At 43.2% G+C, this 21,795-nt stretch overlaps 2 protein-coding genes across 10 annotated transcripts in view; one reads left to right on the forward strand and one right to left on the reverse strand.

The window, feature by feature from the left end:
- Positions 1 to 605: 605 nt before the first annotated feature.
- On the reverse strand, positions 606 to 10,556 carry CCDC43 (coiled-coil domain containing 43; the record flags this gene model as incomplete). The annotated part of the gene is made up of 5 exons (XM_082706430.1): positions 606 to 2,214; positions 3,331 to 3,389; positions 4,707 to 4,842; positions 6,673 to 6,760; positions 10,275 to 10,556. The coding sequence occupies 5 exons, from the start codon at positions 10,554 to 10,556 to the stop codon at positions 2,027 to 2,029; spliced, it is 753 nt and encodes a 250-aa protein (XP_082562556.1). The 3' UTR covers positions 606 to 2,026.
- Positions 10,361 to 21,795, forward strand: part of DBF4B (DBF4B-CDC7 kinase regulatory subunit) — a 48,394-nt gene continuing 36,959 nt past the window's right edge. The window contains exons 1-4 of one of the 9 annotated variants that reach the window (XM_082706368.1): positions 10,361 to 10,698; positions 10,884 to 11,412; positions 18,021 to 18,104; positions 19,203 to 19,236. The gene's annotated coding sequence lies outside the window, so the exon portion shown is untranslated. The remainder of the gene's footprint in view (positions 10,699 to 10,883; positions 11,413 to 18,020; positions 18,105 to 19,202; positions 19,237 to 21,795) is intronic. The other 8 variants (XM_082706364.1, XM_082706371.1, XM_082706370.1 and 5 more) reach the window with 8 other exon arrangements.

The following is a 21,795-nucleotide window of genomic DNA, read 5'->3' on the forward strand; positions in this document are numbered from 1 at the left end:
GGCTTAGGGCACGATCTCAGGTTAAGACCCCTATCGGGCTTTCTGCTCAGCAGGGACTTCTTCCCCCTCTCTGCCTGCTTGTGATCTCTGTCTCTGTCAAAAAAAATAAAATAAATAAACATTAGTTCAAGTATACACCTAACTGTATAGAGTCCCAGAAGAACTGGCTACTGTTGGACTAAAACAAGTACCCTTCAGGGGTCCATAGGTATAACCTGGCTCTGCTTCAGAGACCAAAATCAAGGTGAAAATAAACCAAAAATCCAAAATAAGGGTTAATAAAATAGGCTCTCTCATATGCTATCTGTAGCCACAGCCTATTATTGCTACTGCCATAGAGGACTAAGACTCCAGAAGTACTTGCAAGGACTTCAAAGCCAATTTACCGACTTCCAATACTTGTCCCAATTACAAAGTAATCTTTTTGATCTCCCAATACCCAGCCTCACAGAACTGAGGCAGAGAATTTGATTCTAGGAAGACGTTTTACTTAATAGGTCATATTGGGCTAATAAAAATCTAAAGCAAAATTCAACACATTCTGAAGTGTTCGCACAATTCATTTCCATGGATAGCTGGAAGGAATCAAAATAAATCAGAAAACAGTGATTTAAATAGTTTATTTTTTTTAAAAGATGGTTACTTTTTTTAAAATGCAATGCCACGATTAGAGGAGTGTATAGAGGTGACACATCTTTTCCTTAACCAAGCTTTTTACCCTCTACACAAAGGTAAAAATTTGTTAACCTCTTAGTTAATGGTATAAAACAGGTTGGCAAACATTTTCCCTTAAGGGCCAGACAGTAAATACTTTAAGTTTTACAGGCCACAAGAGGGGTCTGTCACATATTCCTTCTTTTACAACCCTTTAAAAATACAAAACCTATTGCTGACTTGCACCATACAAAAACAAACGGAGCCAAATTTCCTTGGCTGCAGTAGTTTGCCAACCTCAGGTATAAAATACCTATTTTTTGTCTTGTCAGGGAGATTGCTCCCTTCAGGCTTCTTGACAGTCCGCTGCCAGAAGTAGAGAAAGGATTTATTTACAACTGAATGTGGCTTGTGACAAAAGTACAAATGGAGAGTTCCTGCTCACTTGTGACTCTCCCAGGTTTTTCCACTCACTCATTAAATAAATTTGTTGAGCACCCACAATGTACACTCTCAAACATCTTTGTATTAGCAGAGATTTCCAGTGTTTCTTCCTTAGACGCATGGTTCCTGCAGTTTCTTTCAGCCTGTAATTACACATCCTTATACTCATGTTTTACGGCAGATCAGGATTAAAATCTCTACTAACACCCAAGAGGGCTCATGATTATAAAAAATGAATCTAGCTAACAATGATATCCTTTCATCCAATACACATCCTTCAAAATCACAGCCTGGATGAGGAAAAATAGGTAACTATCTCTACATAAAAAGATACTTCTTTCCTCCTATCGGCTGAAACTTAAAATCTCAAATCTAAACATCTACCACATCATCTCTTCTGTTTTCAAAGTTTGTTGCCATGTTAACATAATATCTGGATCCAGGTAGGGCTCTTCATAAGCTTTCTATTTCATCCATAAAACAATACATTAAGAGGTAAGTACTATTCTCAAAGTACTTTACGCTCCCACATTTCATATCAGAAAAGGAGTGGTCATGATTCTGCTCCTTCAGGATGAAAACCGTAACAGTCAGCTTTCTGAATATTTCTGCTATTTATCCTAGGTGAGGGAAGACTTTTAAAGTGGCCAAAAGGAGCCAGGATTTCAGTCTTAAAATATAAAAGTTGCCCCCATTCCAGATCTTTGGTACAGACATCAACTACAATAATCTGATTACCCACACCACAGAGACATGGCACATTTTGTAATTAGAAGTGTTTGTGATTTTCCTTTTGACTGTGTAAACAAAAGGGAAATGCCTTGGGAAACCACTCTGCAATGTTCTCTCATTTCTCTTAATACACATGTGCACAATCGCTTCTCCCTTTGATCAAGTTCATGAGGAGAAAGAATAGAGTGGACCAAGGTTATCGCTTCCGCTCTCCTCTTTGTGTCCTTTTCTTTTCCTTCTCCTTGCGCTCCTGCTTGGCTAGTTTGTCCCTCTCCCTCTGCAGCTTGTCCTGTTCCTTCTTCCTTTGGGACTCATCCCGAAGTGAGTCTCGCTCCAGTTTTCGGGCATTGAGGACATCTTCCACATTGGTGTTTCGGAACAGAGCTACAGGTGAGTTAAGGGATTAGGGTACACGTCATAGTCTACTGTCTTTATTCTCTCTCCACATATGCCTAGTCTTTAAAAAAAAGTCCTTATGACAATTTATCTTTGGTCTCATGGGATACACTGAAACTATCATTACAAAGGTTTAAAACTAACCCTCAGAATAAAAATCTCAGACTTCTCTAAATTTGAATATTAAAATATTTTAAGAAAATGAAGTTTCATTCCAGAATAAGTACTTAGATCATGGCAGAATATTATTGGGAGTATCTAGGCTAGTTTTAGTGAATAGAGTATTAATGTAACTGGCAAAAATTTTATGTTCTTGGCACTATTAAAATGCTTGGAAAGAGTTAAATAAGTGTGTAACCTTACTAAACTTTATCAATTTGCTTTTTTTTCCTAGACCACTGAAGCTTAAGTAAAAAACATGTTCTAATAACCACAAACTCTGAATTTATAGAAGATATGAAATAAGTTTAACCAGTTAGAAAATAACTAGCCAAAAACTTTACCCTCCATTTCTTAGGACTTTAAAAACACAGCCTGGGAGGGCCTGGCTGGCTCAGTCAAAAGAGCATATGACTTGATCTTGGGGTCACGGGTTCTAGCCCCACAACAGGTGTAGAGATTACTAACAAAAACAACCTCCCACTCTTAAAACAACTCTTTTTGCTTTGGTGCTTTAAAATAAGTCCCCCTGGGCGCCTGGGTGGCTCAGTGGGTTAAGCCGCTGCCTTCGGCTCAGGTCATGATCTCAGGGTCCTGGGATCGAGTCCCGCATCGGGCTCTCTGCTCGGCAGGGAGCCTGCTTCTCTCTCTCTCTCTCTCTCTCTCTCTCTCTGCCTGCCTCTCTGCCTACCTGTGATCTCTATCTGTCAAATAAATAAAATATTTAAAAAAAAAGAAATCCTTCCTCCCTTCACAGTAGATGTTAACACTATTTCTTTGGGAAAAGTTCTCGTTAAATTGAATGTTAATGGTTATCCTTAAAATGCTGGCCCAAAACGAGATCCTGTTGGTAAAAGGATCCCCCCTCAAAGACAGCAAGATGAAAACTGTTCCTCAAGAGTGCTCAGTGGAGAAACACTTGGGGACGGACAAAGAGAAGGATACATTTATCAGAACCAATGTTCACTGTGGAGGCACATGAGTCATCCTTCTCATCTGCTTCGGTGAGCGTCGTTAAGGAAAGTCGGATGGAAAGCAAAGGCTAGCACATCCCAACCCAGCATCAGAAGACAGTCGGTGAAGTGATGAGCAGGGAAAGCATGCTGAAGAAAAACACCATCAGAGCGGCAGGGGTAAGCCCAGCCCGGTCATCTTCAGGAATCTCAAGACTGTTCAGAGCTACTGGGAGATCCTTATCTCCCGGAGGCTGAAAAGAAACTGCCTGGTCTGTGTGGGCTTCCACATTACCTGGCAATGCCAGGGGATGGCAAGAGGACTTCTAAAACAGTGTTTCTCAAAGTATGGGTCCTGGAACTCCCTGGGAACTTGTTAGAAAAGCACCTTCTTGGGCCCCACCCTCGACGTACTAAATCAGAAACTGGGGAGCGGGGCCCAGCCATCTGAGGTTTAACAAGTTCTCCAGAACCACCACTGCTTAAAATGTTCTTTTCTAGCCCAAGAAAGAACTACTGGAATCATAGCTCTGCTGACCCTGGCAAGAAAAAAAGTTAGGAGAAACCAGAAGACAAGCTGGCCCCAAAGAGCCTAGGAGCTAATTCCTACACTTGTGATAAGACAGCTAACATTTCTGGTATGAGGTCCCCTATATCAGGCTCCACACGCCCCATTCAATCAGGCCATAAGCTCAGCATCTCCTAAACAAGTTCAAACTCACAGGCAACCAAGCCTGTCCCGGTCAGTAGCAAGTGCCTTTTGCACAGGCCTCCAAATTCCAGACTTCTTCTGTGTTGGCTGGGGATTCAGTCTCACTTTCAATTATGTGGTCACTGGAATATTAAAAATTAAAAAATAAAAAATTCAAACAAAACTGCTCCAAATTTGGGAATCCTTCATCCAAAAATATCCATATTCTAGTCCCTGTTTTGCCACTAAAGCTATGTATGTCTCTGATCACACAGGCATCTCTAACCGTCATGATTTCCTTCTCAACTGGGAAAAGCATAGAAAGATGGATTATATGAAGGATACTGTACTGGACAGAAAGATATTAGACGAATATAAAGAATGACAGCTCTATCTTAAGCTTCTGAAAATACAAGTGGTCCATTATTAAGGCTTTTTTTTTTTTTTACACCACAGTTTTCAGGAACATACGGATTATGTGGTGAAAAATGTTAAGTCTATTATCAACTCTCCCAACGTCACTCCTCACACCCATGAAGGGCCACAGATCAGAGCCATTTTAGAGGGAAAAATTACACTACAGGGGGAGATTAGTAACTTCTCAAAGCTCACTGTAAACCAACAAACACGTCGCTCTCAAGCCTCAGGGAGTGGTCCCAAGATTCCGAAAAGGATATTCTTCCTCATCTGTCACATCAGCATACTGGGCCAGAAGGGCGGCTTTTCTCTGCTTCTCCTCTTCGGACACCATCCTGGGCTTCACCACAATCTGTGCCTGCTTCTCAATTAGGGTGGCAATGGCCTGTACTTCATCTGGGAGGGGGGAGGGAAGGGAGGGACAACAGGGTTGTATGTGAGAGAGAACAAGCTCACCGAACCACTAGTCCACCCAAATAGTGTGCAGGAAAGACAGCGGCATCTGCTGACTCTTCAGGGCCCTAGGCTTCAAAGGAGGTGCCTTGGGGGCCAATGAGAAAGGCAAGGAAAGGCCACGCAGGCTAGGCTTTAGGTCTTGTATCCATCTCCGATCAGAGCAGCCCTGCTTTTACCTGTTTTATAAATTGAAGTTCTGATGCTTTAAGGGACAAAAAAAAAAAAAAAATTTGACAAGCTCTACATTAGAATCATAGGAAATTCAGCTTCAAGCATGCAACTTTCTCCCCTCTTAACCCAGAAACCTAAGAACGAATCTAAAATCAACTTATGCTGGTCCTTTTCATAGTGATGATTATGCCAGGTGAAATTCATAAATTATTATTATTTTTTAGGATTTTATTTATTTGAGAGAGAGAGATAGCGAGAGAGGGAACATAAGCACGGGGAGTGGGAGAGGGATAAGGAGGTTCTCCACTGAGCAGGGAGCCCAATGCGGGGCTCCATCCCAAGACCCTGGGATCATGACTTGAGCCGAAGGCAGATGCTTAACCGACTCTGTCGATCTCTGTCAAATAAATAAAATCTTTAAAAAAATAAATAAAAATAAAAATCAACTACTAAGTTAACCATTCTCAAAGAAAGGAGGCAACAGTGCCCAGTAGTGGTTTTTATGCCTGGAGTGACATTAGAATCATCCGTGTGAGCTTTAAAACAAACAAACAAACGAATGCCTCGATGGCTCAGTCGGTTAAGCCTCTGCCTTTGGCTTGGATCATGATCCCAGGGTCCTGAAATCAGGCCCCACTCAGGCTCCCTGTTCAGCTGGGAGCCTGCTTCTCCCTCTGCCCCATCCTCTGCTCATGCTTTCTCCATCTCTCTCTAATATAAATAAATATCTTTAAAAAAACAAACAAACAATATGTGGGCCCCACCCCTCAAAGATGTTTCTATAACTGGTCCATGGTATGGCTCCAGCACTGATGTGTGTGGGTTTTTTTGTTATGTTTTGTTTTATGATTCTTTTTTTTTTTTATATTTTATTTATTTGACAGATAGAAATCACAAGTAGGCAGAGAGGCAGGCAGAGAGAGAGAAGGAAGCAGGCTCCCCGCGGAGCAGAGAGCCCGATGTGGGGCTCGATCCCAGGACCCTGGGATCATGACCTGAGCCGAAGGCAGAGGCTTTAACCCACTGAGCCACTCAGGCACCCCTGATGTGTTTTAAACTATATAAAGTGGTACTAATGGACAGCCAAGACTGAGAACCAATGTGTAGATAGTTTAGAATTGCTTTAAGTCTGGCTTTTACAATTTGAGTTTTCTGCAGTTAATCTGTCATTCTAATGGCTGTATTAACCCACTTCTCTTTCATTTTAAGGGGTGACACATTTAGCTGAATTAAGCAAAACATCAATCACAACTGTTATGAAAGTACAGAAAAGACAGGAGGAGGGAATATTTAGTTGGCCGCAAGCCCTGCCATGAAAATCTACAAGGAGTAGTGGAAAGAGGATGAAAAGAAGGAAAAGTGAAAGCCAGAATGAAGGGGACTGTGGTCCAATGAGGTGGGTAACTGGAGAAGGGAAAAAGGAAACCAACGTTCAGTTAAAAAGCTCATGGAAGCTGCCAGGTGTTTACCAGTTCAAATTATCTTGGTCAAAATGAGTAGGAAATGGAGAAAACTCAAAATCTTCTTGCTAACAGCTGTATAGGAAAGGTTGCTGGAAAAGGTACTGGTGGTTAGACGGGCAAAAACTCCCAACTCTACCTTCTTTTTTCACTTTGGTGACGACATTCTGACTTTCCGACCATCGTTCCACAATCTCCTTGCAGATGTTAAGAAGCGAATCTTCTTCCTAGTTGAAAAGGTAGACCAATTAATTTCCTGAGAGCCCTCAGCCTGAACAAAGCCCATGCACAGGGCACGGCTCTCCCTCTGGTGATGAGGAGTTCATGGGGAAGGTTTGAGAGCCTTTTTTGAGGCTCAGAAGTAATCCGGCGAGTCTCAGAATCTACACCTGCTAGGTCAAAAGCACCCGCTCCGTCCTGCCAAGCACCAAAGGAAAGGATTCACAGTAACTTAGAACAGTTTTCCTCATGCTTTTGGAGCAAAAACCTGTTGCTGGAGTTAAAACTCTCCTCTGTGAAATCTTCCTTGGCTGATAGATTCAACTCAGTACATTTTCCAGGGTTTATCAACTTTGATGCTGGAACATATCCACGACCTTGGGGACCCCACCACTTTAGCTGTCTCCTATCCAACCATCCCTCTGTCCATTTCACACAAGCAGACATATTCTGCATGTTTACCAATCCTCCTCCTTAGCACAGTAGAACAAAAGGATGTTGGCTTCAGTGTCCGATGAAGTCAAGCCCCGATCTATGAACGAGTTTCTTAACTTTCTGAACTTCACATCTTGTCAGGATTTTAGTGAGGATGAATGAGAATGTGTGAAAAACCCCTACCCTGCTTGGCGAAGAAAAGGCAGGTCAATCAATCCGAGCATTTCCCTCCATCTTCATTACAGCTACCTTATCATCTTCATACTCTATCCTCAAAATGAGTTGTTGGCTCAGGTGCCAGGCACTGTTCTCAATACTTTACCTAAGAACTTTTCATTCTTAAAACAATCCCAAGATGTAAGGGCTATTGCTACTCTCAATTTATAGATGATAAAACCAAGGTACAGAGGTTAAGTAACTTGCCCAAGGTCATACAAGTAAAACACACACACACAAATGGATTAAACAGGATTTGAACCCAAGCAGTCTACCTCCAAGCCCATGTTCTCAACCATTATAGGATACCATCTCTCAAAGACAGTAGGAAGGTGTAGAACACGTACTTTTTTTTTTTTTAAGTTATCTCTATACCCAATGTGGGACTCGAACACACAACTAACCCTGAGATCAAGCATTGCATGCTCTACAGAATGACCAGCCAGGTGAAGCCGTATTTTGGATTTCCTTATTTTGTACCCAACAAAGGATTTCATTCGCTCCCCTGCATCCTTTAAGCACAAATGACAAACATGCAGAACTTCTCTAGCCCAGTTTCTTTAGTTCATAGACCCCCTAGCAAGAAAAGCAAAAGAAGAAGAAATGGAAGGAAAAGGGAGAAAGGAGCAAAAGAGAAAGGGTGCTCTTGGAGGACAAGGTGGTTTATTCTCCCAGGCTTCACCTAGACCAAAAGCCTTCATCCATCCATTTGTTCATTTATTCACCCACATGGTGCCTGCCATGTTGAAGGCACTAAGATGAGTGATAAGAGATGAATCAGAAACAGCCCTGGCTCTCACGACACTGACAATTTAGAAAGCTGGTATAGAAATAGCAGCCATAAAATGTGATATCCCAATTAATGTAATAATCCTACTTAATATTGAAAACTCACTCCCCCATTCCACTCCTGATCTTCTTAAAGTATGTTCCTTTTTTCCTAGCACTTATCATTTTTCTAAAGTACTATATAATTTACTGATTAAGTTTTTCTCTGCTAGAATGTCCCCCCATCAGGGCAGGGATTTCTGTTTTGTTCCCCGAGGTATCCCAAGCACTTAGAGCAGTGCTTGGCAGAGAGTAACCTATCAATAAAAACTCAAATCAATCAATCAGTCAACAAAAATGCTACTGGAAGGAGTAAAAAAAGGATAATAAAAAGCTTTGATTAGCTGTTATTTGCTCCTGACAAGATACACTGTTCTTGAATCTTCACTCAAATTGTTGTTGACAATTTCTTAATTCCTAATATTGAATCCTAGCCCCATCTGGTGATCGATCTGGCTATGCCTTTTGTTTTTTTTCTGGAAAGGGATTTGGTAAAACAGCAGCTTTCATACTGACCGAAAGAAAGTAAGTAGCATTATGAATAACGTGTTTGATATATACCACATTCATTGGCCTTGCTGATCTGTAAAGTTGTTTCTCAGTTGTGTCATGAACCCTGCCTCATCATATAATTCCTGGCCAATTCTTCCCAAAGCCATTTCCTATACAGAAGGGGTGGGAAAACCAAGAGAAAAATTAAGCATAGTGTGTGAATGGGCAGAGCGGGAGGGAAATAAGTCTGTCTATTATAGTTCATGTAAACAAGAAGCAGATATAAAGAGCCAAATCTGGTTCTAGATAACTTTTCTCTTTTCTACCAAGAAACTTAATAGTCTAAGCAAATTCATGCCTGCCTTTATCAGCAGTCATGCAGTCCTAAATAATGACACAGGAAAAGAACAAGTCAAGGAGCTAGTACCAGTGGGTACCCAACTTATTTCAACTTCTTTTTCATGGAGTCTTTAGAAATTTCCAAGCTGGAAATAAAAACTAACTTAAATTGCTTGTCTCACCCTCCCTCTTTCCCCCTGCCCCACCAATCTGCAATGTCAGCATCCAGCAAAAGAGTTTACTCCATAGCGTTCTATCTCCCTGAACACATGAGCTGCATCACAAGCTTTGTTAAAGCTTTCCCGTTTATAGGTCAATCTCACCAGAGCAGGCTTTGGGACTAAAAGGGGGACATGGCCAGAAGGACCTGGGACAGCTGCACCAGTATTATATTTCAACCATCTGCCCAATCATTGAACGGTGTTTCCACCAAGTAAGTGTAACCACAGATGAAGGCAGCAGAATGATCAGGTTGGAAAAGTGGACAGCCTGGTAATTTACCACCTAAACATAGATTAAAAGACACATTTCTGAATTCTTGAATCTCCTTCTAAGCAGCTGGGTACCAAGTTTATCTCTCTTCTTTAAAACTCTGACTTTATATGCCACTTCCCCCAGCAAAAACCGGCGATTACTGCATTTCTAAATACTATAAAAGATCAAGCACAGTATTTGCTTCAGTTCCCACCTAGGCCTAGACCTATACCTAGAGTTTTACTGCCAACTTACCTTTTTTGGACTCTTACCTCCAAAATTGGAACCGAGAGGGTACTTCCTGCAGGCTTTTTTTGTCATGGGACAGCCCTGGGCACTGCCTCCTAAAGAGCACAGACATCCCAGAGCACTTTATTCCCCTCTCTGAACACTGTCAATGGATGGGAATGAAATTGGTCGTTAGGCGTTTATGATAAAACTCTCATTTAGACATTTCAGCGCCTTCGGAAGAACACTCAGCCAGCTCACACACAAGCATCCGAGACAGCCATGTCCCTGAGGAATAAGAGAAAACCATTCTTCTCTATGCACCTGCAACCTCCTGACATCCCCAAACCCTGGTTGGTGAGTAATCCCCTTCCCCCGCGGCCAAGAGCTCAAAATATTCCTCTCCCAGGTGATACCACTAATTGTCTGGGACACCAGGTACGGGAAAGGGGGTACGAAGTACTGACAGGGGCCGCCAGAAAGCTAAAGGAACGTGGCCGGGCTTCTCACCAAGAAAGCAGAAAGGATACCCTGCAGAGCGTCCAGCCTCTCTTCTTCCTCCTCTTCCTGCAGGACACCCAGGATGTAGGCGCCGTAAACGGCTCGGTCCACTCCCAGCGCCTCCAACCGTCCATCCAGCCAGGACCCAAAGGCGGTACTCACGCCATCGCCTTCTCCGGAGGCAGCCGCAGCCACTTCGCTGGGCGCCGCCATCTTGGGGTCAGGGTCCTGCCAGCCTCCAGGGCGCCTACCGCAGTGCCTGACGGGTCGCGCCGCGGGCCCACTGCGCATGCTCCGAAGGAGAACCCAAGACCTGGCGCGTGGGGCGGCGAGCCAATCCACCTGCTGTGGTCGGTCTGGGCATTTTGCACCTTCTAAATAGAGAGCCTGCTGGCGTGAGCGCGGTTACGTCATCTCTCAGGAACGCTGGCAGGTGAGTATTCTTAACAGACTCTTTTTCACAGTTGGTTCAGAGAGGTTCGGTAACTTGGCTGAAGTCACTAAACAGGATTGGAATTCAGCTTAGATTCCGGCACTTCGTCCCACCTCGCGGAATTGCCCTTCCCCGCGCCCTGGTGGGACAGGTACTAAGTCCCCCTCTCCCACACGGCTTTCCAGAGGGAACCGGCTGACTGTCCCGGATGCCCACCGTCTCTATCAACGAGCACCACATTCGCCTTTCCAAGCTCCGTCCGTTTCAAAACTCAAGCTCCAGAGAACCTTCCCCGGTTCCCTGCAGCCTGTGTTAAGACATCTGCAATGTGCTGCGGTTGCTTCTGTGCATTTAGCAAGTAGTATCGGACATAGTAGGTGCTCAATAAATGATCAGGTAACCTCAAGTCATTTTTCACTCATTCATTCAACACTTAAAACGCTTGTCTGTTTCTGAGGAGCCTTCTCTACTCTTTGCCGGGCTCTGTGCTAAGTTAAGAGCTTTTGATGCCTTACTGCTTGTAATCCCCGCAACAACTCTGTGAGGAGATTCTTGTATTAAAGGGAAGGAAACCGAGGCACAAGTCCTTCAGCTACAGGAAGCCTAACCAGAGGCCTCTGCACAAGCCTCAGCTGACTCGAAAGCACCTGGCTCCTGGCCAAAATGAATTACCCAAGAACTTAGGTTGGCTTTTCCTGAACTACAGAGAGGCTGGTAGGTCACTGACCTGACTCTTTCATTCACTAAATATTTGAGTACCTACAGCATGGTGTATGTAGCTCCTAGGCTCTGAAAATACAAAGATAGAAATATCACAGAATCTCTGCCCTCAAAGGGACTTTGAGTCTGGTGGGAACAGGCAGTGTTTAATGACAAGATAGTGAGGTAAATGTTTTAATGGAGCTTTGTCCAATGGTGGTTGTCCAATGGGGATTGTCAGTTGACAAAAGTTGGGAGCCATTATGACTCAACGGTCATAGTTTGAGGTCAGTACAGAGCCCCCCCAACCAGAAAAGTACCATGAAATTTTGTTAGCTTTTAATTTTTATTTTGAAATAATTATGGGCTCATGGGAAATTGCGAAAATAGTCCATAGAAACCTGTGCATCTTCACCCAGTTTCCTCCAGTGGTACTATCTATATAACTATAGTACAGTATCAAAATTAGGAAATCGGGGCGCCTGGGTGGCTCAGTGGGTTAAGCCACTGCCTTCGGCTCAGGTCATGATCTCAGGGTCCTGGGATCGAGTCCCACATCGGGCTCTCTGCTCAGCAGGGAGCTGGCTTCCTTCCTCTCTCTCTGCCTGCCTCTCTGCCTACTTGTGATCTCTCTCTGTCAAATAAATAAAAATAAAAATCTTAAAAAAAATTTTAAAAAAAAAATTAGGAAATCGGTATTGGTACTATGCACAAAGGTTTTTTTTTTTTTTTAAGATTTTATTTGTTTGATGGAGAGAAACAGCGAGAAAGGGAACACAAGCAGGGGGAGTGGGAGAGAGAGAACAGACTTTCTGCAGAGCAGGGTTCAATCCCAAGACCCTGGGATCATGACTTGAGCAGAAGGCAGATGCTTAATGACTGGGCCACCCAGGTGCCCCATGCACAAAGATTTTTGAAGGCCTTAGGAACATCTCACAAAACTGTGTGAAAGCTCTTCAGACTCTGTGTTAAAAAAGATACTTGAGGGGTGCCTGGGTGGCTCAGTGGGTTAAAGCCTCTGCCTTCAGCTCAGGTCATAATCCAGGTTCCTGGGATCGAGCCCCACATCAGGCTCTCTGCTTAGCAGGGAGCCTGCTTCCCCTTCTCTCTCTGCCTACTTGTGATCTCTGTCTGTCAAATAAATAAAATCTTTAATTTAAAAAAAAAAAAAAAAAAGATACTTGAGGGTGCCCGGGTGACGCAGTGGGTTAGACTCCTGGTTTCGGCGTCCATTGTCACCTCAGGGTCCTGACATCCAGCTCCACACTGGGCTGTGCGCTGGGCACCCAGCCTGCTTCAGTTTCTCTCTCCCTCTCCTTCTGGCCCTCCTGCACATTTTCTCTCTCTCTCTCTCTCAAATAAATAAATCTGTAAGGATTTTTTTTTTTTATTTGATAGAGACAGCAAGAGCAGGAGAGGGAGAATCAGGCCTCCTGTGGAGCGGGGAGCCCAATGCGAGACTCGATCCCAGAATCCTGGGATCATAACCTAAGCCAAAGGCAGACACTTAACAACTGAGCCACCCAGGCATCCCGAGGATTTTTTTTTTTTTTTTTTTTTTTTTGATAGAGAGAGATCACAAGTAGACGGAGAGGCAGGCAGAGAGAGAGAGAGAGAAGCAGGCTCCCTGACGAGCAGAGAGCCCGACGTGGGACTCGATCCCAGGACCCTGAGATCATGACCTGAGCCGAAGGCAGTGGCCTAACCCACTGAGCCACCCAGGTGCCCCCGAGGATTTTTTTTAAAGAGTTATTTATTGGGGCACCTGAGTGGCTCTGCCCTCGGCTCACATCATGATCCTCGGGTCCTAAGATTGAGCCCCAAGTTGGGTTCCCTGCTGGGCAGGAAGCCTGGTTCTCCCTCTCCCACTCCCCTTGCTTGTGTTCCTTCTCTCTCTCTCTGTCAAATCAAAAAATAAAATCTTAAAAAAAGTTAAGAAAGAAATCCTCATTGGCTATTTTATTACAAAAGTAATTGCTTGTGGTTAAGAAAAAAATCATAAAACTGGAAAGGTGACAGAAAGCTTACAGAAAAAAATCAAAATTATTTTTAATCTATAAAAAGATGCTGACCTATAGTTTTTTTAATATGCAAATTAAACTTGGAATGAGCTACAGTGTTTACTTCTCAGATCAAAAAGGCCGATAATAGGGTACCTGGGTAACTTAGTCTGTCATGCATCTGCCTTTGACTGAGATCATGATCCTGGAGTCCAAGCATTAAGTCCCACATCAGGCTCCCTGCTCAGTGGGGAGTCTTCTCCCTCTGCCCTTCACCCAGTTTGTGCTCTCTCTTGCTTGCTCCCTCTCTCGCTCTCAAATTAAAAAATAGGTTTGTTTTTTTTTTAAAGAAAAAAAAAAGCAATTTTTTTTTTAAAGGCACCTGGGAGGTTCATTTCTACTCAAGTCATGATCCCAACATCCTGGGATCGAGCCCCACTTTGGGCTCCCTGCTGAGCAGGGAGCCTGCTTCTCCCTCTCCAGGTCCCCCCACTTGTGTCCCATCTCTCACTGTCTCTCTCTGTCAAATAACTAAATAAATAAAATCTGTTAAAAAAAAAAAAAGGCTGATAATATGCTGTCTTGATCTGTGATTGAGTTGCAGGCACTGGAAAATGTGAGAGCAGGAAGTAGATCAGTACAATCTAATTGGAGGGCAATTTGAAAAGACCCAGCATTTCTACTTCTGGGAATTTATTATAATACATACATGTGTGCAGAATGACCTATTTATAAGGACATTCATTACAGTGATGCTTATTGTAGTGAAAGGACAGAAATAGTCTCCATTCTGTCCCTGGGAGATGGGCTCAAAAAAGTCACAAAAAGGGATGCCTGGGTGGCTCAGTTGGTTAAGCCGCTGCCTTTGGCTCAGGTCATGATCCCAGAGTCCTGGGATCGAGTCTCGCATTGGGCTCCTTGCTCAGTGGGGAGCCTGCTCTCTCTCTGCCTCTACCTGCCACACTGCCTGCTTGTGTTCTCTCTCTCTCTCTCTATCTCTATCTCTGACAAATAAATAAAATCTTTAAAAAGAAAAAAGTCACAAAAAGGAGTACTGGACAGCTGTAAAAATGGAAGAAGCTCTTAATGTACTGACAGGTAGCAAAACTCAAGCTACATTGTTAAAGAAAAAAGTGAGGCTCAGAACAGTATGTAATGTTTGCTACCAATTGTGTTCGAAAAGAACATGGGGTGGGGGAATATATATATACATTCGTGTCCTTGTATGTGCATAAAATACCTCTGCAATCACAGACAAGGAGTAAGAGGATGGTTGACACTGAGGAGGAGAACCCAGGGAGACTAGTGTCAGTACATCTTGATTTAAAATTATGAGAGGGGCGTCTGGCTGCCTCAGTCAGTTAGGCATCTGACTCTTGATTTGGCTCAGGTCATGACCTCAGGGTGCTGGGATTAAACCCTGCATCAGGCTCTGCATTCAGTAGGGGGTCTTTCTCCTTCTGCCCCACCCCTGCTCATGCTCCCTTGCTTTCTCTCTCTCTCTCTCAAATAAAATCTTAAAAAAAAAAAAATAAAGGGGCGCCTGGGTGGCTCACTGGGTTAAGCTGCTGCCTTCAGCTCAGGTCATGATCTTAGGGTCCTGGGATCAAGTCCCACATCGGGCTCTCTGCTCAGCAGGGAGCCTGCTTCCTCCTCTCTCTCTCTCTGCCTGCCTCTCTGCCTACTTGTGATCTCTCTTTGTCAAATAAATAAATAAAATCTTTAAAAATAATAATAAAATAAAATAATAAAATTATGAGCTATTTATTTACCTTACATCTTTTTCTTTTTCCTTTTCAGAAATAAAACCTACTTGCATACTTTCTCCAATCTCATTTTCTTCCCTTCCTCCCCAGAGGTAAACACTATTTCTGAATTTGGTGTTTATCCTCCTCCGGAATGTTTGAAACATAATATATAATACAGCATGTTTGTGTATTTACCCAAACATATATATGTATCTGTAGACAACATGTCACATTATTTTTGCATGTGGGACTTTTCATCCTGCAGTGTGCTTTTTTCACATAAAATTGTTTAAAATACTTACCCATGTTAATACATGTAGCTTTTATTCATTCATTTATTTTTTTAAAGATTTTATTTATTCATTTGACAGAGATCACAAGTAGGCAGAGAGGCAAACAGAGAGAGGGGAAGCAGGCTCCCCACTGAGCAGAGAGCCTAGTGCGGGGCTCGATCCCAGGACCCTGAGATCATGACCCGAGCCGAAGGGAGAAGCTTTAACCCACTGAGCCACCCAGGCACCCCTTATTCATTCATTTAAACCACTCTTTGCATATCCTAGTTGATCCATTCCTTTGTTGGTAGTCATTTACTTTCCAGTTTCCCAAATACTGCTTCAATTCACATTCTTTTTTTTTTTTTTTAAGGTTTTATTTATTTGACAGAGAGAGGGCGAGAGAGGGAACACAAGCACCAGAAGTGGGAGAGGAAGAAGCAGGCCCCCACTGAGCAGAGACCCTGATGTGGGGCTGGATCCCAGGACCCTGGGGTCATGACCTGAGCCAAAGGCAGACGCTTAACTGACTGAGCCACCCAGGAGACCTCAATTCACATTCTTATATATGTCTCTTTATATGCTTGTGGGAAAGTTTCTCTAGGCCAGTAAGCATCAAACATATATATATATTTTTTTAAGATTTATTTATTTATTTTAGGGGCGCCTGGGTGGCTCAGTGGTTTAAGCCTCTGCCTTCAGCTCAGGTCATGATCTCGGGGTCCTGGGATCGAGCCCTGCATCAGGCTCTCTGCTCAGCAGGGAGCTTGCTTCCCCCCCTCTCTCTCTCTGCCTGCCTCTCTGTCCACTTGTGGTCTCTCTCTGTCAAATCAATAAATAAAAATCTTTAAAAAAAATTAAAAATTAGGGGCGCCTGGGTGGCTCAGTGGGTTAAAGCCTCTGCCTTCTGCTCAGGTCATGATCCCAGGGTCCTGGGATCGAGCCCTGCATCGGGCTCTCTGCTCTGCAGGGAACCTGCTTCCTCCTCTCTCTCTCTCTCTGCCTGCCTCTCTGCCTACTTGTGATCTCTGTCTGTCAAATAAATAAATAAAATCTTTAAATTAAAAATTTTTTTTAAATTATTTATTTATTTATTTTAGAGAGAGAGTATGAGCGGTGGGGAGGGGTAGAGGGAGAGAGAGAATCTCCAGCCCACTCCCCAGAGTGCAGAGCCTGATGCAGGGCTCAATCTCACGACCCTGAGATCATGACCTGATCTGAAACCATCCTGATAAACAATCCACCACTTAACTGACTGTGCCACCTAGGAACCCAGCATCAAACATATTTTTGCCACATACTCTTAGCAGGAAAAATATTTCACTAGGCATGTCTTGATGTATGTATGTATTTGTTTATGAATCACTATAACAAATTAGTATGTCCATCATAAGACATATAAAAAGATAATTATAAAAGGGGAGATTAAAAAGTGAATAATGATGGTTAGCATTTTTTAGCAATAAAGCAATTTACAAAAAAAAAAAGGTTGAAGAGGGGTGCCTGGGTGGCTCAGTCGGTTAAGCATCCAACTCTGGGTTTTGGTTCAGATCATGATCTCAGGGTTGTAAAATCAAGCTCCACGCTGGGCCCTGTGCTCAGTTAGGAGTCTACTTGTCCTCTGTTTTTCCCCCACTCATGTTCGCATGCTATAAAATTCAGCTAAAGTGGGGTGCCTGGGTGTCTCGGTGGGTTAAAGCCTCTGCCTTCAGCTCGGTCATGATGATCCCAGGGTCCTGGGATCAAGCCCCACATCTCAGCTCAGCGGGGCTCTCTGCTCAGCATGGAGCTTGCTTCCCTTCCTCTCTCTCTGCCTGTCTCTCTGCCTACTTGTGATCTCTGTCACATAAATAAATACAATCTTGAAAAAAAATAAAAATTAAAAAAAATAAAATTCAGGGACGCCTGGGTGGCTTAGTTGGTTGGGCAGCTGCCTTCGGCTCAGGTCATGATCCCGGCTTCCTGGGATCAAGTCCCACATCGGGCTCCTTGCTCGGCAGGGAGCCTGCCTCTCCCTCTGCTTCTGCCTGCCATTCTGTCTGCCTGTGCTTGCTCTCTCTCCCTCTCTCTCTCTGATAAATAAATAAAATCTTAAAAAAAAATAAAATTCAGCTAAAGTAAATAGAGGGAAATATATGACCTTAAATGAATACGCATGCTCTACAAACATAGCCAGCCAGGTGCCTCTTCCCTTGTATTTCTGCCTTAAATATTTTTTTTCGCCTTAAATATTTGAAGGTTATGTTGTTAGGTTCATACAATACTAGGTTACTTAGTTCCTGGTGAATTATCATCAAGCAGTGACACCTATATCCCTAACAATTCTTTACCTCTTAAAATCAATTTTTTTCAAGGGTGCCTGGGTGACTCAGTCATTAGGTGTCTGCCTTCGGCTCAGGTCATGATTCCAGAGTCCTGGGATCAAACCCCGCATCAGGCACTCTGCTTGATGGGAAGCCTGCTTCTCCCTCTCCCACTCCACCTGCTTGTACCTCTCTCTCACTGTGTCTCTCTCTGTCAAATAAATAAAATCTTCCAAAAAAATCAATTTTGTCAGATTTTAATATTGCTGTATTGGTTTTCTTTGACTGTGTTACCCACAGAGCAGCGTTAAGAGCATGGTGTCTGAATTCAGACTGCCTGGGTTCCCATACCAGCACTAACACTTTCTGGCTGTGTGACTGCAAGTAAGTTATAACCTCAGTGTCCCCATGTGCACAATGGGCGTAACTAACTACCCACCTCACAGGGGTTTTATGAGGATGAAATTAATTACAATTTTTAGAGCACTTTGAGGGGCACCTGGGTGGCTCAGTTGGTTAAGCATCTGCCTTCAGCTCCCATTATGATCCTGGAGTCCCAGGATTGAGCCCCAGGGCAGACTCCCTGCTCAGCAGGGAGTCTGCTTCTTCCTCTCCCTCTGCTCCTCCCTGATTGTGTTCTCTCTCTCTCGCTCACTCTATCTCTCACAAATAAATAAAATCTTTCCTCCAAAAAACATTCTGAATATCATAAAGAAGCACTACATTGGTATTTATTAAATAAATTAAATATATATATATATATATCTGCATCCCTTTTCTGTATTTTTAAAGATTTTATTTATTTGAGAGAGAGACAGTGAGAGAGAGCACGAGGGGGGAGAAGGTCAGAGGGAGAAGCAGACTCCTCATGGAGCAGGGAGCCCAATGCCGGACTCGATTCTGGGACTCTGGGATCATGACCTGAGCCGAAGGCCGTCACCCAACCAACTGAGCCACCCAGATGCCCCTGTGTCATTATTTTTTAAGTATTTCTCTAGTAAACACCATACAGCTGGTAGATACTGCAGTGCTGCAGTAGATGTTGCATAAATCCTAGCACATATGTGTGAGCGTATCTGTAGAGTCATTTCTGTAGAGTCACTCCTAGAAATGAGATTGCTGGGTGGAAAGATACATACATTTGTAATTTTGCTAGATAGTGCCAAATTGCCTTACATAGGAGGCTGTTACAACCCCGATGTAAGGTGATTTGGCACTGTCTAGCGAAATTGATCTTTGCCAGTCTGTTAAATGAAAAGCGGCATTTCCGAGTAGGTTTAATTTGCATTTCTCTTATTTTAAGTGAGGTTGAGTCTATTTGAATGCTCTTTGTATTTCTTTTTCCATGAATATTCTCTTACCCATTTTCAACTGGGTTATTCTTTTCTGTATCTATTTGTACAGGGTTTTTTGTTTTGTTTTTAGATATTGGGAAATCAGTCCTTGTTCTATGATAGGAGCTGATTTTTTTTTTCTTTTAAGTTTAAGCACTTCCCCTCAGGAATGGAGAAAAATGGTAAGAAAGAAAATTTTGAATTACTATCTCAAAACATTTTCTGCCCAGTAGTAAAAGGTACATTTTTCTAGTCACTAACTGTGCTTAACACATGTTGAATATTTAAAACCTCACTTTCTGGTAGATAATATTATCTTCATTTTACAAATGAAAAAAATGAAGATCTGAGAGATTCAGGGATCTGGTCATTTAATAAATATTTAGTAAGCACTCGCTGGGTTCTTTACTTTGGGGATATAGCAGTAAGTGAAAAGAAAAGGTCCTTCTTATGGGCTTGCATTCTAGCTGAGGAAACATAGACAAATATAGACCAGTACACAAATAAGAAAGTTTCTGATGGTGGTTAAGTGCTGTGAAGAAAATAAGAAATGGGCGAGCTGGTGTTAGGATGGGTGGTCTCCAAAGTCCTATCTGAAAATAGATGAGATTTGATCTGATGCCTAAAAGAAGAGAGAAGAGTTGGGAAATGGAGCTGTTGGTATAAACGCCCATGTTGGGCTCATTCAAGTTACAGGGAAGTATGGTCAGAGGAGCTAACAAGGAAAGCCACTGGATGGTTTTGAAAGGGAGGGGAATTTGATCCATAATGGAGGAGCCCAAACAGCTTTTTTTAAATAATTGATGTGTCTGTCAGTTATCTGTTGCTGTCTTGCCCCAAAATGTAATGATTTAACCACCAACCACCGATTTTCACTGGATTTCTATGGGCCTGGAATTTGGGAGCGGCTTGCTTGGGCTTTCCTGTCTTGGGATCACTTGTGAGGTTGCAGTCTTCAGAAAGCTCAGCTAGGTCTGAACTATCTCCTTGCAAGATGGCTCAGTCACGTTAGCAGTTACGTTGTTGCTGACTCTTAGCAGGAAGACTTCATTTCTCTCGGTCTCCATAGGCATACTCGAACCTTCTCATGTCATGATTGCTCCCTTCCCCCACAGCAGGTGGTCCAAGAAACAGCAATGCATATGCTGAAATGTTTTATGACCCAGACTCAGAACTGGCATGGCGCATTGCTCTTTCCTGAATATTCTGTTGGTTCCTAGTCCTATTTGATGTGGTCACGATTGCCAGGAGACATACGTCCCTGCAGGCCATCTTGGGAGACTGGCTACCACAACGTTTTAGCGGCTGCTTTTAGGCAACAGGTTTGAACAGTGGAAACCTGAGTAAGGTAGAAAGGCCCACAGAGACCCCAGCCCTCCGGCTAGATACAGACACGCCCATCAGGTGACCCATCTCAAACTATCCATAGGCCCTAACCAACCAACGGGCTACTTAGAACCAGGCACAGGTACCAAAAAAAGGGACTATTCCATATGTTCCCATACCTCCTCACTGTCCTTCTTGAAAAACAGCCCCCACCCATTGCCTTGGGGCCGGCCATCTCTCCTTTGTGGCCCTGCCTGCTGCTCCCTTGCGGTGTATTTTGGTAAATTTCTATCTCCTTTGTTCTGCCTCCAGTGAATTCTTTCACTGCCTGCGCCACTGGCTTCCATCAGATTGAATGGCACCACATTTGGGGCCCCCCATCCAATTGAGACAGACACCACAAATGCGGGTATTTTTTAATTTAAATTTATAAAAGTAAATGTATTTTTTTATGTTTGTATATATATTTAGAAAAGAAAATATGTGATATTTACCATATTAGAAATTAAAGCTTAAAAATATTGTTCATAGGGGCACCTGGGTGGCTCTGTCAGTTGGGCATCCAAGTGCTGGTTTCAGTTCAGGCCATGATCTCAGGGTCCTGAGATCAAGCCCCAAATATGGCTCCATTCTCCCAGGGAGTCTGCTTGAAGATTTATCCCTCTTCCTGCCCCTAACCACTTGCACGGATGCACGAGCGCAACCGCTTGTACTCTTGTTGGGGCACCTGGGTGACTCAGTTGTTAAGCCTCTGCCTTCTGCTCAGGTCATGATCTCGGAGTCCTGTGATCAAGCCCCGCATCAGGCTCCCTGCTCAGCGGGAAGCCTGTTTCTCCCTCCCCCTGCCCTACTGTATTCCTTCTCTCTGTCAAATAAATAAATAAATAAATAGAATCTTTAAAAAACTGTATCTTGTTTGTTTAAAAATAAGCCCACTATCTATTAATGTAAATAATGAATTTTTATAACTATATTATTTTTTATTTTTTATAAACATATAATATATTTTTATCCCCAGGGGTACAGGTCTGTGAATCGCCAGGTTTACACACTTCACAGCACTCACCATAGCACATACCCTCCCCACTGTCCATAGCCCCACCCCCCTTACTCAAGCCCCTCCCCCCAGCAACCCTCAGTTTGTTTTGTGAGATTAAGAGTCACTTATGGTTTGTCTTCCTCCCAATCCCATCTTGTTTCATTTATTCTCCTACCCCCTTAACCCCCCATGTTGCATCTCCACTTCCTCATATCAGGGAGATCATATGATAGTTGTCTTTCTCCAATTGACTTATAAATAATGAATTTTTAATGAAAATACATTTTCTGGGGTGCCTGGGTGGCTCAGTCAGTTAAGCATCTGACTCTTGGTTTCAGTTCAGGTCATGGTCTCAGGGTAGTGGGATGGAGCCCTG

This window comes from Mustela nivalis (genome assembly GCF_964662115.1).
Source record: "Mustela nivalis genome assembly, chromosome: 17".
NCBI classification, from domain to species: Eukaryota; Metazoa; Chordata; class Mammalia; order Carnivora; family Mustelidae; genus Mustela; species Mustela nivalis.